The sequence below is a fragment of the Epinephelus moara genome, chromosome 22, assembly GCF_006386435.1.
Source record: "Epinephelus moara isolate mb chromosome 22, YSFRI_EMoa_1.0, whole genome shotgun sequence".
In the NCBI taxonomy this organism is placed as follows: Eukaryota; Metazoa; Chordata; class Actinopteri; order Perciformes; family Serranidae; genus Epinephelus; species Epinephelus moara.
The window spans coordinates 27,252,428-27,271,528 of record NC_065527.1 but is presented as its reverse complement, the minus strand read 5'-3'; the positions used below and the strand labels follow the sequence as shown (position 1 = coordinate 27,271,528).

Genomic DNA, 19,101 nt, shown 5'->3' with positions numbered 1-19,101 from the left:
ACTAACTTTGCACTTGAAGGTATGCCCGTTCACTTACGTTTTAACAGGTCTGACGCTACTAATGCGCCCCGGCTGTATCTAGGCTAACGGCTAACATGCTAACTAATATTTTTATGTCACTAGTCACTTGAAACAAATTTAGGACGATAGGAGACGGGTTGAAATAAACCGAAATTTTTAAATGATATCCAGCCCCAATTCCCACAGTGTTTTATGGTGAAGAGAGTGGTGGGAATATTTTACAATGCAAACTGTATAAATTTGACGAATGGGACAACAGGGCCACAATTCAACATACGTGTCAGAATACCAGGACTATAAACCTCAGTCATACTCTTTTAAAGGTGCTTCTGATTATCTGTCATGAAAAGATTCTTCAGTCTAATATTTGACTTTTATAACCTGAAGTTTGAGAAGTCAACTACCTTTCTTTTGGTGCAGCCAGACTGGACGAGGATGGCAAAATCTCCGATCTCGTGTGGGACCTCGTGCAGCAGGATGGTGAGGGTGGTGACTGCGCCAACAGCTGGACTAACGAGGAATGATGCTCCGATTGCCAGGCCGTCAGTAAAATTATGTGTGAAGTCAGCTGCCAGGTTCAGGTAACCTGACACCTTGATGTCTTTGTCAGTAGAGACAATAAAGAAAAATTAGGTTAAGAATTTAATGAGCTGATTAACACCTTGTTTTCAGCCAGCCTCAATGTAGGTCATTAGATCACAAAGCATTTCTGGGGTGAGGATTATCGGTTGTGAGATGGAGGCTACACTGTTCTGATTGGAAAGCTTATAATGATGCCAGCAGCACATACCTGCACTGACATAAGTGACTGAAATGAAGCCAAACATGTTTCAGCCCACAATTATAATTTTCTGCCCCTCCAGGCAAATGACGAACTTGATCAACGAAATGCTGATGTTAGATTTATAATTGATGGTGTCTTTATAAAAGCCAAGGCCACGTGTTTGCAGCTTCTGAAAACATGACTTAAGATGAGAATAAAACTCAACATGATTAACACTTTATGTTTTAATTCTAAGTTTTACATAGTTTTACATTTAGATTTCAGACACTATGCTCATTTTTTCATTCAGTTGTGGGAATGCTTGAGAGCAGTAGTGAATATATTTTATATTATTTATTTTGATCACCTCTCTAATTGAGTGGTTTTGGACAGAATGCAGCAGTTCAAGTATTGATCTGCTCTTAAAATGAAAAACAGTCAGAATAAAGAGTTGCTTCTGTCATGTCTACAACATTTACACTATAAAACTACATTTTCAAAACACAATACATTATCAGTAAAAAAAAAAAAAAAAAAGGCACAATAAAAGTCAAATTTCAGTTTTGATTTTGCAAGGCCAATACTTGACCAGTACATATAAACAAAACAATATACCAAATCACTTCTGGAGCATCAAGAGTACTGTATATATATGTATATATATATTTAATGTTAGCAACAGTATCTGAGTTTTAATATTTAACACCTTATTTTGGAAGTAAATGTACGTTTGTGTCAAAGCACACACTGTCAATAAATGCTGCTGACACTATAGTGACATGTAGCATGGATGTTTAAAAAATCTTTTTATTAAAATTTAGTTTAAATATAAACATCTAGATGTTTTTAATCTACAAATCTACAAATAACTTCTTACCACATTCCTGGATATATCCAGGAACCACTACAATCTTTATTCACTGATCAAAATAAATTAAGTATATTTTGTAAAAAACAAAAAACAAACAAACAAACAAAAAAAACAAACGGAAAACTTTGCTTTAATAAAATACAACAAATAATAAAGTTAGTAAATTTGGTGTTTTAATAACTAAAATTATAAATGTTTGATGTCAAAAGTCGTGTTTTAAAGTTGCTGATATCTTACATGCCACCACACAGCAGCTCAGTGAGTGACCACCAGAGGGAGCTGCTAAGTTTATCTTCTTTGTTCAAATGTAAATCTATAAAAATCAAGGTATTGTTCACCTGTCCCCTTTGTCTCCTCTTTCTTTGGCACCTTCTCATCTTTGGTGTCTTTCTCCTCTTTCTTCTTCTTCTCCTTCTCTTCTTCTCCATCACTGTCCTTTGCCTTGGGAGCATCTGAAAATGTTACATCAAGTTCAAATTAGCCTCAGTCTCCAGATAGACTGTGAGATTCTGAGCAGTGGCTACAGAGGCTGATAAATGTTTAGGGTTATTAGCTCCTTTGGCTAATACACTGGACATACTGTACAAAATTATACAAACATACGAAATAACACAAGGCATAAACTGCAATCTTTAATGTCATCAAATTAAGAATATTCTTGTTCGGCAGATGAATATTTGTGTGACAATAAAAATCTTTTATTTTGCACCACCGTACCATGTGAGTGGCCGTGGGAATGTCCGTGGCCGTGCCCTCCCTTCAGCGCCCGCACAAACTTCTCTACAACCAGGAAGGCGATGATCCCACCGAGAACCCACAGACCCACTGACATCATGTGACTGTGAGCGGCTCCTGTATAGGCAGAGGACAGAGAGCTTGAAACTGTGATACGTGAACAGAGTGTGATATATCTACCAATGTCACATCTGTTAACTTCTGCTCATTAATAGGGATGTCACGAGAACCAATACCATGCCAAAATTCTGAAAAGTGACGGTTTTCTTCAGTACTATAGAGGATGCAATTCTTCCGGACCTGACGGGGTAGTGTATACACCTACAATCATTGTAGTTTGCCGTGAAATGCCAAAGGAAGAAGGAGACCGCTTACTAGAATGGAACTACAACACATGGAAGAAAGCAACAAGTGCAGAGGCAGCGACAGCTCTGCCTTGACTGGTTGAAAAGAAAAGCATTCTTTCTCAAGTCCAGTGTGTTTTGTAAATTTTCTGCAATGTGAGCACTGTGTATTTACACTATGCTAAAAATGCCAGCAGTGTTACAAGGCACTGAGCGTCCATTCTACACGGAGCACTATATTTGGTGTTTTTTCTGGTTAAAAAACTTTGGATATTGGGGCGTCGGTGGCTTAGTGGTAGAGCAGGTGCCCCATGTACAAGGCTGATGCCGCAGCGGCCCGGGTTCGAATCCAGCCTGTGGCCCTTTGCTGCATGTCATCCCCCCTTCTCTCTTTCCCCCTTTCACGCTTACCTGTCCTGTCCATTAAAGGCAAAATGCCCAAAAAAATATCTTTAAAAAAAAAACTTTGGATAAAACCCTGCGCACGTCACGGTTATTTCTTACCATTCTGCCCAATCACAGTGGAAGAGAGGTGGGAAAAATAGCCTACCAAAAAGACCAAGCTTCTTATCTTACACGTACAAGAGCTGAACAACAATGACAACAGAGCAGAAATATGTAGTGTAGTGCATTTATTAATATGTTGCCTTGCCCACAAGTCCTTGATAAAGGAGTGTATGTTTAAGAACATGGGATTTATCTTTCTTTTTTTTTTCCCACGTAATATCAAATTGGGTATCGAGAATTGTGGAATTTCACTGGCATTTGTATCAACTAATACATTTCTGGTAACGTCACATGCCAACTCTTTACAGTATACAGCTGAAAGTTGTATATGTATGATTTTTGCCCCTCTGAGATAACGAGTACCAACTGACAACACATAAACTGAAAGACAAGGGTAACACTGTGTACCGTGGGAGTGACCGTGGTCATGTGACTCTTCACTTGCGTGCGAGTGTCCATGATCTTCTTCTCCATGGTGAGAGTGGGGCTCTGTGCACAACAAATACAACAAGAGGAAACAGACATTGAACTCGGACAAACTGAAGATCCTGTTACAGTGTTGATGTTTTCAATGAGCATGTGTTTGCTCTTGTCACTAGTTGACTGAAAATACTGTTTGTATCCGTATAAAGTTTGCAAATTGCTGTGGAGCAAAATGTGTGATTATACATATTTTCTCTGTTGTAGCATTCTTGTGAGCTGATGAACCAGGAATATATTTAAGTATTTGACATTACAAATGCACCTAAATAAAGCATTTCGCTGTAAGTTATCCTACATGGGTGAAAAAGAAAAGTGACTTCTACTGATCTACTACCTACCCAAAGCGTGTGGGATGAGGTGCAGGAAGGCGTCACCCAGCAGTCCACCTGAGGCGAAGCTGAGCAGCACCTTGAGCAGGTTCTGGTGCTGGTCGCTGTTGGACTGAACTGGGATCAGAAACAGGATGAGGAAAGGAGCAGCGCTGATCAACAGGGTCGCTCCGATGGCCTGCGGACAGGGATGAAGGGAGGTTTATTTTTCATTGGTATCATAATCAGCAATTCAACGTGAGAGTAAAACAGCAGTCATATTGTTATCAATCAGAACCAATGGGTCAAATATATGATAAATGATTACATGGAAAGCCTCTCCTGGGAGGGATACAACTGATTGGAAAGTTTTTGGCCGTGCAAAAGTCAAATTTACTTTGCAGTAATGGAGTCGAAATTATTATGTGTTTGGGTGGACAAAATAATATGAACAATACAACAGAATGCGATAATGAAAAGTCTCTACAAATTCTGGCTTTTAATTGTCACTTTGACTAGATGAGTGCCTGCAGAGCCCTTAGAGGAATAGTTGGACATTTTAAGGGGAGAAGAAAAGCTTGTTGCAGAGAGTAAGATGAGATGTTAAATATGAGGCTGAACAGTTAGCCTGAATTATGTGCCTGACTATTTCTTGGCCAGACACACTGTGACTTCCTGGAGTCTTAACGGGCAGATATGAGAGTGCTATCAATCTTCTCATCCAACTCTCAGCAGGAAGGAAAATACCAGTGAGCATGAGCAATTCCCAGATGTTTTAAACAGTTCTTTTAAAGTGTCGAATTGTGTTGCTGTTGTTTTTTCCAAGCTTCCTGAACTGAACTGGGTCATCTTAAACAACATTCTGCCCATATTCATCTAAGCAGGTTGACATATTTGTACTTTAACTATGTAGCTGAATGGGAGGAGGGAGACATTCATACAGTCAAACCTGAGGGCTGCTTACTACAGCAGGGTGTCTACAGATATCATCAGACACTGTAATGTTTTAACTAGGTTCCTACAACACAAGACAAGTTAGATTTAATACTTTTTAAAACATTTCTGATTAAATTTAAATGACATAAGTGGTGTAGAGTTTGGACAATCTTGCCCAAATGGTTATTGGAACATGTGACATGTTGTTTGGTTCCAGTGGTTAAAAGGTTAAGTAATGGGCAAATGGCGAAACACGAGAGTAGAATTGAACTGGGAAACACCTGGTGTTTGTTGGGAGGTTGGCCGAATTTGAAAAACTTTTCCAGAAAATAAACTCATGCCGAAAAAAAAAAAATGCATAAAGTGTACCGAGCATTACATTGTAACGGTGGATGTTTGTACCAAATTTGAGGGCAAGGCCTTCTTGAGATATCACATTCACAAGAATGAGACAGATGCAATGTCACAGTGACCTTCAACCATCAAATCCTAATCAGTTTGTTGCTGAGTCACAGTGGACGTTTGTGCCTAATTTGCAGAAATTCCCTCAAGGTGTTCTTCAGATATTGTGTTCACGAGAATGAGACAAATGCAGGGTCAAGGTTATCTTGACCTTTGCCCACCAAAATCTAATCAGTTCATCGTTGAGTCCAAGTAGACGTCTGTGCCAAATCTGAGGAAATTCCCTTAAAGCTTCTTGAGATATCGAGCTCACAAGAATGAGATGGACGAACGGACAGACCAACCCAAGAACATAATGGCTCCAGCCACAGCTATCACCGTCACAGAGACATAAAAATAGATGTAACCAATTATTTTGAGATTCTGAAATGCAACATCAGAATAAAACGATCCAAATTCCCACATCCCCACCTTTTGAAAGATTGAAGATATTTATTACCAATTAAGGCCTGAATTTTAAAATAATTAATTCAATGCTTTCAAGGCTTGTAAAGGAACTGCGGAGGGCCTTGTTTTAAAGACCAGTTCAAGATAATGTTTTTAACCACATTTAAAATTTAATTTTTTTTAACAAATCATTCAAAATAATTTTCCCTTTTCAACCGCTGCAGGTCAATATAATGTTAAGTAGTATAGATATGGTCCCATGCAGGGGTAGGTTTTATGTAGGAATGTGTTTATTAGAGTAGGTTAGGTAATCTACATTTTGCCGACAAGTAAGTGCAAGTATAAAGTAAAGGTAGTAAAGTGGTAGATTTTAAGATCTATGATATCAGACTGATTGACTGATTTTGACAAAAGAAATTCAAAGATGGATAAATTAAAATAGATAAAAAGTTTGCAGCGATTAAAACCTTACAAATTCTAACTTTAACACTATTTAATAACTTTTAAGGCCTAATATTTATAAAACTGAATTTAAGGCATTTTGAGACTTCTTAAGGACCTGCAGACACCCTGTAAAGCCGTATAAAGTGTGACCATGAGAGGCACCACTGATATCTGCTGTAGGGGGATAAAACCCTGTGTGTCTCCTTCCAAGTATAATAACAATATATGATAGATATTCCTGACCACATTTCAAACAGGCAACCCATTGTTCCCATTCTAACCCATGACCACACCTGTGTCCACAGCTCCACTATGTCCCTCTTCTCTCCTTCTGCCTCCCTCTTCACCCTCTCCCCTCCGTACGCGTGTCCATGTCCACTCTCCTCCTTGTGCACCCGGACGGCATCCTCCTGATGTCCGTGATCATGTGAGTGTGCGTGCCCGTGATCATGAGAGTGTGCGTGTCCGTGATCATGAGAGTGTGCGTGCCCGTGATCATGTGAGTGTGCGTGCCCGTGATCATGAGAGTGTGCGTGCCCGTGATCATGAGAGTGTGCGTGCCCGTGGTGTTCCTCTTCCTCTACAGGGAGGTTGGCCTCTGCGCTCCACTTGCTCGCTCCGTGGAACATCCTCACTCCTTCGTTATGATCGTCTGCTTCGTGGGAATGGCCATGGTGGTGATGGTGGCCATGGGAGTGGGCGTGGCCATGGTCGCCATGGGAATGACTATGAGCATTGGTTGAATGGGAGGCTAACAGGAGTACTGCAGATGTGGCCAGTGTCAGTACCAGCAGACGTACACAGCCCATATTACCCCCTATGACAAAGGGAAGAGTGAAGAAGACACAGAATAAATTAAAAAATACTCACACAGGTTGTCTGATGATTAAACTCAGCTGCCCTGTTTACACAAACACTCCAGCACATAATTGAGTAAAAATGACTAATGTTCTGCTTTGCTTCATTGTAAATACGATTTCTGTCATGCAAATAAACCTATATCTTTAATTTTCTATCACTCTTTTAATGGTGAATTTAAAAAATACATAATTAAATTTAACCATGAGCTTGTCCACATTATTTAGTATATCTGTCTCATATCCATTTATGCACATATCAGACTATTGAGGAGGAATACACCATCTGTTTTATGACATGTGTTACTTGTTTTGAGAGGTTACGCAATTTCAGTCACCATACAACACATCTGTGACTGATTTCTTTCAGTGAAGGGCTGGTGAGTAGAAATCAGTTCAAGAAAAGACCTAACTGGCTACCCAACGTCTTGAACCTGTCCTGACGGTTTTCCTGTTTCCATTCTTTAATAAGGAATACAAAGTACCGCCCATGGGGTACTGTCGCCTGCTGGTGCAGAGAGCTATTTCCTCTCACGCAGGCGCAGAACATACATGCTAGTTGGCTGCTGGCTGTAGTCTTTGCAGTGTGTTCAAGTGCAACTTTTATGGCCAACACACAGTCAGCCTTCGTCGCCACATCTTTGCTGCATTTTGGTGTGCCTAGGGCCTAAAAATGATCCCTGTGATATTAAAGCACAAGGAAGACGGCAGTTCCAGCAATTGCAACAGGTGTGATTATAATGAGGGGCAACAAGCTGCTGCAACATCTAATCCCTGATCTGTGCAAGTGTGTGGAAATTAACTGTTTAAAATACTGAAGTGATTTGATTTTATTTGTGGGAAACTTTGGTCAAGGGGATAAGGGAAAAGTTTAAGGGGAAAAATACAGCTACAGTGATTTTTTTTTTTTGTAACTCACCTTGTGTAATGTAGCACCTCAAAACTTTCTCCAACATGTTAGATGTCAAAAAATAAACTATCTTTGGAGGGTGTGCTGTGCTACACTCACATTACAGTGTTGAATATGTGGCTGTCTCTTACAGGCAAAGATGCATTTCCAGTTACACTACATCACACTCTGTATGTCGTCAAAAGTTGTTCAGATTCCCACCAAATCGGTTTAAAGTGATCAACAGGGATGTACTGGGACTGAAATTCAGTCTTGGACTTTAAAATGGAGAGAATGATTTTTTTGGCAGTAACGTTAACACTAAGGCATGAAGAGAATCAGGTGATGTTGAAGACATTTAAGACACTTAAGACACTTTAGGACGTCTTTCTGACACCTCCCTGCTCAGTTTCTATAACATGTCTCAACTGCACTGAATCAAAACAAGACCAGGCCAGGCAAACCTAGGTGAGCTGATACAGTAAACGTCTGTACCAAAACATGCACACTCAGTCAATAGAGTGCTAAAATAGTTACAAATGCTCACAAGTACATGCACGCTCAGATGCTCAATGTTTTTTGTTTTTTTAAATATATAATGAAAAGCTCCAATGCAGTCCCAAAAAAATTGAACAAATAAAAAGTATCTGATGTCAGTAATTCCTGATATCAGAAAGTGAAAAAACATAACTCTATCGTCACTGGCCAGTTCTGCAGAGAACAGACAAGCTGTTGGGAGTCTTCCCAACCTTCCTAAAGGCCAGTCTGCCCCTGGTGATCAATACCAGTGCATCTTCAGTGAGACTGGGAGCAAAATCCATCTGTATGTAGAGCTTTCCGTTCTTCACCAGATCAGCCAGTTTGTATTATTGAGCCAACATTGCAGGTATTTTAAACTGCACTGGATGCATTTGCTGCAGCAATACCTCAGTGTAACGATACTCTGTTATAAGTACAAGGCATACACCAAAAGCTTGCTTAAGTAAAAGTAAAATGGCCCTTCTGGTATAATACATATTAAATCACTGGATTGTAATATTTTGGACATTAAAGTGTTCATTACTTTCATGTTGCAGCTGGCAAAGGTGGGGCTATAACAATGCATTACTATTCATTAACTGATTGATGTTGTGTATTAATAATCAGAATCTGCAAAAGTAACTACAGCTGTTATATACAGTAAGAGGAGCTGAAAGTACAGTACTGGCTTCCAAAATGTAGCAGGAATAATACACAAGTTAAGTGTAAGTACCTCAAAACTGAAATTCTTGGTTACATTCCACCGGTATATTAAAGTTGTGCTATGACTGACGTATTCATAAGACTGTTGTAATACTGTGAACAGTATACGCAATAGTAGCAGCCAACGATAGCCTGCTGATGTGTGCAGGTTGTGCTAACTGTAACGACACAATCCCTGTTAGCTAATTCAACCATCATTCATTGCAGTCTGATTTACAGTTAGCTTTGTTTTGAGACTTGGCTTCACACATCGGACTTTGGGGTAAAGCGGATAATCTCGTAGCTTTGAAAAGTGTTAGCTTTAATCTCACAGTCAACAGTAAAAGCCCCGCTCATCAAACAATGACCTCTGATCACCGGTTTCCACAAGTTGTACAGAAAGCCTCCCAGCTTCACTGGCTAGCTAGCTAGCAACCAGCTTGCTAACATGTTGCTGCAGCAGGGGCAACATCACTTACTGCGACACACAGTGAAAAAACAAACAATTCACTCTTACCGGATTGTGTCAGATATCAGTGCCTGCTGGGCCGCTGGATGACTCTCTGTCCTGCGTGCAGTATGTTTGGTAAACTGCTACTATTTCTCTCTTCGTTGATGCTACTGGTAAGACGTGGCATTTACTCAAGTAAACTCAATGAAATCTCGCGAGAACGCATTCCATTCCAAGAAGTGCCACCTTCGCTGCTCCCTCGTCAGCTCTACTTAGATGAAAATATATGTTTTATTTTTCATGACACAATTATAACGGGATGTGAACGCAGTTTACAATATTTCTGAAGACTTTTCCAAACATATGTACCGGAAAAAAACATTTTAGCGAAAAAGTATAGAAGACAGATGAGGTCTCCACTGAAACATCGCGAGATCTGGTATTTTGAATCACTTCATGCTGTGGAGAGAGAACAGGATGTAGCTCCGTTTGTCTGAGACTGACACTGCAAATAAATGATAAACCTACGTAGCCTGGCTCAAAATGTCTGCAGGGAAAAGCGGCCTTCAGCTTTGACAACAATAACTCATAATTTGCACGAACATATGTAGTGGTGGAATGTAATTAAGTGCATTTACTCTCAAGTAGACTGTAGCCCCACTTGGATGCACTTTTGAGGTACTTGAGTATTTCCACTTTATGTTACTTTATATTTCTACTCTACTACATTTCACAGGAAAATATTGCACTATTTTATTCTTACTGCATTTATTTGATAACTTAAGTTATTTTTGCAGATTCAGATAGTATATACAAATATAAATCAGCTAATATTATAGGTAAAAATACCTAGCAGTACATGAAGTAGTTGAAATGAGCTCCACCCTTACAAACTGTAATGTAATACCTATATGCATAGATGATTATAACCTGGCAGCCTAATATGATATGATTCTAAGATGGTACTTTAGGGAGGCAACACTTTGATGCTGATAGGCCTACTTTTACTGCAGTAAAAGTTTGAATGCAGACTGTAAGAAATGTAGGCTAATCTACACTGTGGTATTGTTACTTTAAAGTAGGCTACAAGTTCTGAGTATTTCTTTCATCACTATATTGGGCAGATTTGTACATTTTTTTAGATTACCCTACCGTTTTTCAATTCCTGTCCAGTGAAAACCATGTATCTCCAGATGTTTCAGATAAACTTAATTATGAAATGTTTAAAGCTTGAAAACATGCGTCGCTTTAAAGCAGAAAGTAGCAGTTGTAAAATATATTTCCATGATCATTTATTAGCCATACAGTCCCCCTAATGACTGCTGGACACGCCCCCACTCTCCGCAGGTTCAGTATCGGTAAATGTCAGCTGACTCTGTTGAGCTCCAGGCTTACTTATAAAAAAAACAAGATGAAGACGTTATGTGTGTTGCTCCTTTTCTGTCACGTTGCATCTACAGGTAAGAGCTCACTGTGACATTTACCGATATAGGCTTCTTGTTAGTGATGTCGTTGTTGTTTGATGGGAACTAGGAACTAGTTTCACTTTCACATTGTCACACTGAATTTACAGTAACAACAGTGTTATGTGATCTCTCCTGAATAACTACGATAGACTGAATCATCGTGTATATTTACAATAACTTCTGGAGAGAAAATCCTTGCATCATGAAAGTCAAACGGTGCTGAGCAAACGCTGCCTTATTTAGCAACCTAAAAAGAGCCATCAAAGTTTAAAAGTAAGCTGTATTTAGAATATGTTCACCGCTTTACCCTGCTGTCAGACAGTCTCCTCCGATGGGTAACTGAGTTCGTTACATCAAAGCCACCAGACTCCTCTGACAAAAATGGTTAATTAGGCACAACACTGAGTTGTTTGTCCACCACGGCCTGTGCAAGTGTGCAAGAGAAACTGGAGCAAATATTTAAATATAGCTTACACTTGTACAGACAGGGCCGTAAAACAGTGCAGGCAAACTGGGGCCTGTGAGGTGGGGGGCCCATAGAGAGTGGGCACTCCAGCAATGTGTTGGGTGGAGAATGAGCCCTTATGAGTGATAGCTCTCATTAAATTAAAAGCAGTGCAATTTGCTATGTATGCCCTCACAGAGTCAATAACTGCTTATATTTCCTTCTGCTTGGACTTAATAATACTGCAGAGAACTGTTACAAAGTATCCAAATAATAGACCTTATCTCACAAAGACAATTAAGGAATGTATCCATAGGAAGAAGACAGCCTTTAAACCAGGCGACACATTAGCATTAAAGGCTGCAGTGAAAGAACTGAATCAACAACTGAGTGAACCCAGAAGGCAGTACAAGGAGCGTGCGGAGCAGGACTTACAAAACTCAAACACAAAGAGACTATGGGACTCAATTAGAAAAATGACTAATATGAAATCTGAAAGGAAACCGATAGTGGCCTAGGACGACGGGGCAGAAGCTAATGAATTGAATGCTTTCTTTGCACGTTTTGAAACTGAAACTGATGATAGGATGATGTTAGATCTGGGTTCTGTTATGAGAGTATTTAAAACCATACGTATGAATAGAGCGACTGGACCAGCTGCTTTTTTACTAAAAACATGTGCAGAGGAACTATCACCAGCCTGATATCGTCTATTCCAACTATCCTTAGACTCACATACAGTGCCAGAGAGCTGGAAACAATCGGTGATAGTCCCAGTTCCTAAAAAGACATATCCGCAAGAAAATAACAATTACAGGCCAGTAGCCTTAACTTCAAACATGGTTAAGTCAATGGAGAAACTTGTGATAGAGGAACTTAGGAGAGAAACAAAGCAACACTTCAATTTCAATTTGCTTACTCAGAGAACCATAATACGAGTGATGCTATTTCCACAGTAACACATCTTATTTTGAAGCATTTAGAAAGTCCTATAGCATACGTCAGGCTGCTTTTCATTGATTTTAGTTCAGCCTTTAATTCGATTCGTCCCGATATTCTTTTTCGTAAGTTATCTCAGTTAAATGTAAATCCCTGTATTATTAAGTGGTACTTCTCCTCCTTAGTAAAAAGGTCACAAAAGGTAAAAGTCAATTCAGTGTTCTCCAAGGAAATAGTATGTAGCACGGGCGTGCCTCAGGGAACAATCAATTCTTCCCTTCTGTTCACTCTGTATACTAACAACTGTGTCAGCTCACAACCCAATCAATTTGTTATTAAGTTTTCAGATGACACTGTCATCCTTAGCTTGCTCACAAGTAACTCTGGTGTCAGCATCCACTCAGGGGGTGGTTAGGTTTGTCGAGTGGTGCGACGAACACCACCTGCAAATTAATGGTAAAACTGAAGAGATTGTAGTGGATCCCAAGTCCATAGGACACCACACTGCAATCTCTATACATAACCAAACAGTTAAGCAAGTTGTCTCCTATAAGTATCTAGAAGTACAGATTGATAGGGATATGAGCTGGCACTCACATGTGCAAAATGTCTGTGGAAAGATACATCAGCGCCTGCACTTCCTACGGAGATTAAGATTGTTTGGGGTCAATAGAAACATAATGATGATTTTTTACAATGCTAGTATTCTGTCTGTCTTAAGATATGGTATGTCCATCTGGTTTGGAAACCTGACTGTGAAATTTAAATCCCAAATTGCTAGATTGATTGATATGGCAGGGAAGATAATGGGTGTGTCCTCAAGTCATTTTTGAACAATCAGTGATAAGACAAGCTCGTAAAATTGTGTCTGATCCTGACCATGTACTGAATTCTGAATATGAGTTATTGCATTCATGAAGAAGGTACAGAGTACCATGCTGCAGGTATAACAGGTACAAAAACTTGTTTATTCCGTTGTCGATCAAACTGATTAATGAGGAGTGTGTCTGATGTATGTATTGTGTATTTAATTTGATGCACTGAGATTAACTTGGTGACTGTGTTGTAATGTGTGTATTTTTATGTTGGTGACTCTGTGTTGATTGTATGTATGTATATGCTGACCCCTGGCTCCAAGTCAAATTTCTCTGAGCAGACCAATAAATGAACTTAATCTGAATCTTAAAGGCAAATCCATCTTTGTTATGTTTTTATTTCTTTTCTTTTTTTTTGTAAAATAGTCTGTTGCATCTATAGCAATATTATATGCTTATTCAAAATAAACTATAATAAACTATTGAAATTGTTAAATTTAATGAATAATTTCCTATTTTCTTTGGTATTTTCTGTCATATACAGATTCGCAATTATGATTGTTGGGTAAATGTATGTTGACATTATCCAATGTCAAGTCTCTAATCATGTGACGAGATGATGTGTGTACAATAGCATGCACTGGGGCCTGTCACAGCTATCTTATGTCACTGTGGCACAGATATAGATTTTTTAGGTGGCCAAAATATGTTTTTCCTGTGACCCCGTCCACAGAAGTATAATGTTTAGCTTCTGTGCTGGTAGATTTGGTTTTATCATAACAAAGCAACAGAGTAAGAAGACAAAGCAAGCACAGCAGAAGTGTCACATAGGTCAGACCACCATAATTTGAAGAACTTTATCTGTCATTATCTGACCGAACATGCAATGAAACTGTACGGGGGGCTGACAACCAAGGAATCAATCAGTAACATCAATAAGATAAAATATGTTATTTGTCCTACAGTAAAACACTCCCTGAAATATTTCCTCACTGCATCTTCTGGAGTCCCAAACTTTCCAGAGTTTGTGGGTGCTGCCATGGTTGATGACGTTCAGGTGGGTTACTGTGACAGCAACATCAAGACAGCAGAACCCAAACAGGACTGGATGAGAAAAATAATAAAGGCTGACCCACAACACTTGGAGTGGTACACTCTGAAGTGTTTTGGTAGTCAGCAGGTCTTCAGAGCCAACCTTGACAACTTGAAGCAACGCTTGAACCAAACTGGAGGTACAGTATGTTTATGTGTATTACATTTTTTTACACGTGAAATGCTTTCTCCCTCTGAGTCTGGTGATGATGTGACATCATCTGTTAATAGCCAACAGTGCTGGGATGCCACTTTGTCATCTCTGTCTCTCTCAGGTGCTCACATTTTACAGAGGATGAATGGCTGTGAGTGGGATGATGAGACCGGAGAGGTCATTGGATTTAATCAATACGGTTATGATGGAGAAGACTTCATATCATTGGACCTGCAAACGCTGACATGGACTGCTCCAAAACAACAGGCGTTCATCACCAAACTTAGATGGGATGCTGAGAAAGCTAGAATACAATACAATAAAGACTACTATACCCACAAATGTCCTGACTTGCTGAAGAAGTATGTGCAATATGGGAGAAGCTTTCTGCAGAGAAGAGGTAGGATCACATGTCCAGATGTACTGTTGCACACAGACTCAAAGTTCACGTGCCTTTTCTGTTTCTGATGCAATGTAACATTCCAACTGAAAGGAAACAGTATAGACACATACCATCTTTGTGTCTCGGTACAGACTCATTTGTGTCTGTCTGCCTCTCCAGACCTTCCCTCAGTGTCTCTCCTCCAGAAGTCTCCCTCCTCTCCAGTCAGCTGCCACGCTACAGGTTTCTACCCTGACAGAGCCATGATGTTCTGGAGGAAGGATGGAGAGGAGCTTCATGAGGACGTGTACCACGGAGAGATCCTCCACAACCACGATGGAACCTTCCAGATTACTGTTGAACTGGACGTTTCATCAGTCCCACCTGAAGACTGGAGGAGGTACGACTGTGTGTTTCATCACTCTGGCATGAAGGACGACATTGTCACCAAACTGGACAAAGCAGTGATCAGGACCAACCAGGGTAAGACTTACTTGGCAGGATATCTCAAAGAGTGAGCAACAGATTTCTCTGAAATGAGGGGGACAGTAAGAAAACCAAGGAAGAACTTATTAGATATTGTTGTGCATAGTGCCACAGTTTTTCTTGCAGGAAATTTGTCTCGCAGTCAGGCAAAACACAGACCAGGCTTAATATGATAAATACTTCATGCATCAAGCTGTTCTCATGCAGTGTTCAAATGAACACCTACGAAAAGTAATGCATTAGACTTCATATAATCTGCGTAATCGTGAGCCACTCATACATAACCCACGTAATTGTATAAGCTGCAATCGTGAGGAATGCGCTGATGGGAGCATAGCAGGACGTAGTATAAAGAGCAAATGTCTGCATAAGGAGGCAGTTTGGGGTGGTGGATGGGTCAAACAAACACAGGTCAGGTCCGGTGAAACCAAGTGAACTACCAACCTAACTAATAGGGGCACTTATTTGTTGAGCGTTAATTCTTTATATATCATACAAACCTTTGTATGAGGACAGGTTTAACACATACTGTAATACATATGTAAAAACAAATACAAAAAAAATCCCTCAAATAGTCACATAAAACAATGTACAGCAGTGAAGATTTGTGCCTTTGTTGGAGACAATATTGAGATGACAGGAAGCAAGTTAGAGAGAGATGCAACAGATGTGTTTAATGGCTTTTCACATATAGATGGCGCTACAGTGGTAATGTAGTGAGCCCATGCGCCATGGGACAAGGAAAAAGAGCATTGAGCAAATGGCTTCACCATGTGGCTAATTTTGAAAGGTACTTTTTTATTTTTGCTTCTACATCTTGAGCTCTGATGTGAAGAAGCAGGATTCCAAGCACAGCTTGATAAGTTGTAGCACCGTATAACTTAATAGTAAATGACTTACTCATGAGAATATGCTAAACAAAAAGGGTAAGGGTAGGCTTTAGCTTGAGCCTACATCTTTTCAGTCTTTTTTTGTGTGTGTTTTCCTTTTTTTTCCCCTTTTAATTTAATGCCTTAATGTTATGTATTCTTCATTATGTTGATTCCTCCTGGAAAATTGTTAACAAGGACTGAAATTAATTTCTGCTTTGGGTCCAGTTTGTTCCTATGGGTTCCCTGTTGGTGGTGTTATTGGAATTGTTGTAGTACTTCTGCTGCTGGCACTGTGCATCACTGGACTCTTCATCTGGAGAAGAAACTATCATGGTGAGGGACAGAGATGTTTTTAACCACTAATGAATTCAGAATAAATAGTCTACCTGTGATAGTCTTTTCCTGCATACTTTGTGTGGTACTTCTGGTAATCAGTCCATTTATTTGACAAGTGATAGTGAACCACAAAGAACATATTTCTCTTCTTTTATTAATTCTGATATGTGAATTATTTTCTAACATTGATTTCTCTTATCTGTATTTCAGGGTTCCAGCCTGCTAACAGTAAGTATCGTGGTTAGTCCTTTGGACAAGCAATTAATATCCTGTTCATCATATAAACCAATGTCCTGCATCATGTGGACACAAATATGAGAAAGTTGTCACATTTCTGTTTATTTACCACTTGTCTTGACAGTGGGGCAGTGACGTTTAGAAGAGGCTGCTGACCTCCACTTAGTGATGAGTCAACAAAATCACAACAAGTTCCTAGACGGGATTGTTTCTTAGAAAAAAACATCTACAAAGACTGACTGATGCAGGACCAAGTGGCAACCTCGGAGGCTGAAAAATGCAACCAGTGTGGAAGAGCCAAAAACTGTAGTTCAACTAGTGGCCACTTGAGGCTGGCTCCAAAACAGTCGATCCCCATAGATCCACATGTTTAAATGCCCAGCAGCATAAATAATATATGTGTGACCCACTGCCGGGAGATTTAAAGAGCAGCTGGTAGGAGTTAGCAGATAACTCAAAGAAGAAGAGCAACAGTCGAAAATATCTGCAAATTGGGAAAACAATGAGGCCCGGGAGCTCCTTACCCGCCGAGCAGAGGATGAGATCAGCTGCCATATAACATTGTTATTTCCATGTTATGTCATTGTTATTTTTTATAAAACTCTGCCAATGCTTATGTTTTATGCTGCAGTAGAGGCCTACACTGTTGTGTTACATGTCACACCTGCCATGCCTCTTTTGCTTCCATGATGCCAGCCTGCCATCTAAAATCACTCATGGAGCAGCATGATGCTGCGGTTGTAAAAATGCAATGGCGTCACAAACAAGGGACTTCATTGAGGTTCTATAGCACAAGCTCTGTGTAAAAAAGGCTTATGAGTGAAATGCACTCTTCACTCCTCCACAGCTTCAACCTCTAATCCAACTATGGTCACAAAACAAAAACAAGCTGGCAACAGCTGAAATCCGAAATTTGAGGCTTCAAAACGGTAGTCCACAAACCAATGGGTGACTTCACTGTAGCTGCTTCTATTATTTCACACAGTCTATGCACAGGACTGACAGAGCTGGAGGTTGCGTCTGATGGCTTTACGACTCACCAAATAGGATCACTCACACACACACACACACACACACACACACAAACACACACACACACACAGCTTGCGTGAGAGTTAAAACTAATCATCACTGGCCACCAAACCCTCTCAGTGGGTCTTCACTGTGAGTAAATCGGACAGCTCCAGGAACAGCACACCGGACAGCATTCATGAGTCCACCATGTTGAAACACCACAGCTGTCTTTAAGCAGAGACAGCTGTGACAAAAATTATTCTATAAGCACTTTAATTGTGTTGGAAGTGGGGAAAGAGGGTATAGTCTGTTTCTTGTTTTTATTTATTTATTTATTATGTGTGTGTTTCAGCGTTTAGTGTGTTTTTTTTTTCTCATCTGTTCAAGCAGGTTTGTTCTCTTGTAACCAAGGATGTCAGTTCAAGGCAGCTGTAGTGAGATGGAGAAAGGCAACCTGTTGTAAATGTAAAATGACTTGATGATGGAGGAGGAATAAAAGAGTGAGAGCAAAGTGACAAATTGTTAGTGAAGCATATGGCATATTTGTGAAAAAGCCTAAACGCATTCTAAAGTAATCAAATGATCCATAGTTTTTGGTGGGGGGCACCAGGGTTAACCGAGGCCGGAGGCATAATGTTTTCGGGTTGTCCATCTAATTCTCCCGAACACAATATCTCAAGAACACCTTGAGAGAATTTCTTCAAATTAGCACAAACGTCCACTTTGACTGAAGAATAACCAGATCACAATTTGGCAGTCAAGGATCAAGCTCACTATGACCTCACAAAACATGTTTTTGGCCATAACTCAAGAATTCATATGCTAATTATGACAGAACTTCACACAAATGTCTAAAAGGATAAATAGAAAAACCTCAATTTGTGGTGTTTTACTGACATAGTGTGTTTATTTGGAAAGAGGCTGAATGCAAACAGTACATTTCCTGTGGAAACGTGAGTGTATTTAGAAAACAGACTTTGCATGTGACAGGCAGAACTTGACACGGCATCCCAGAACGTCAACAACCAACGCACCCAGGGTACTTTGCGTGTCATATCTTAACTTCGAAAGTCCACGACCAAAGGTTGATATGTGACGAGGTCGGAGTGAGAATGTGTTGGAATTGGTGACACTAATCTTGGGTGCCCTGAAATTTTGCTGATTGTAATGCTGCCGTGTTCGAA

General features: G+C 39.9%; 2 protein-coding genes across 2 annotated transcripts in view; one reads left to right on the top strand and one right to left on the bottom strand.

Annotated features, from left to right (window-relative positions):
- slc39a7 (solute carrier family 39 member 7) overlaps window positions 1-9,904 on the bottom strand; it is a 14,087-nt gene extending 4,183 nt beyond the window's left edge. The window contains exons 1-7 of the mRNA XM_050035667.1: window positions 9,746-9,904; window positions 6,555-7,078; window positions 4,063-4,231; window positions 3,650-3,730; window positions 2,373-2,507; window positions 1,994-2,107; window positions 426-622 (exon numbers count right to left, since the gene is read on the bottom strand). Of these exons, the coding sequence (XP_049891624.1) occupies window positions 426-622; window positions 1,994-2,107; window positions 2,373-2,507; window positions 3,650-3,730; window positions 4,063-4,231; window positions 6,555-7,070 (1,212 nt within the window). The 5' untranslated portion in view covers window positions 7,071-7,078; window positions 9,746-9,904. The remainder of the gene's footprint in view (window positions 1-425; window positions 623-1,993; window positions 2,108-2,372; window positions 2,508-3,649; window positions 3,731-4,062; window positions 4,232-6,554; window positions 7,079-9,745) is intronic.
- Window positions 9,905-11,043: 1,139 nt separating this feature from the next.
- LOC126384561 (major histocompatibility complex class I-related gene protein-like) lies at window positions 11,044-18,883 on the top strand. Its single transcript, XM_050035684.1, has 7 exons — window positions 11,044-11,139; window positions 14,310-14,576; window positions 14,712-14,990; window positions 15,153-15,455; window positions 16,556-16,663; window positions 16,877-16,894; window positions 17,028-18,883. The coding sequence occupies exons 1-7, from the start codon at window positions 11,091-11,093 to the stop codon at window positions 17,036-17,038; spliced, it is 1,035 nt and encodes a 344-aa protein (XP_049891641.1). The 5' UTR covers window positions 11,044-11,090; the 3' UTR covers window positions 17,039-18,883.
- The last annotated feature ends 218 nt before the right edge of the window (window positions 18,884-19,101 follow it).

What these genes read in the sequence shown, in the direction of transcription:
- LOC126384561 (XM_050035684.1), top strand. Translation starts at nt 11,091, where the DNA reads ATGAAGACGTTATGTGTGTTGCTCCTTTTCTGTCACGTTGCATCTACA. An exon ending in CTGTCACGTTGCATCTACAG is followed by an intron (nt 11,140 to 14,309) that starts GTAAGAGCTCAC and finishes TTTGTCCTACAG; the next exon opens with TAAAACACTCCCTGAAATAT. An exon ending in AAGCTTTCTGCAGAGAAGAG is followed by an intron (nt 14,991 to 15,152) that starts GTAGGATCACAT and finishes CTGCCTCTCCAG; the next exon opens with ACCTTCCCTCAGTGTCTCTC.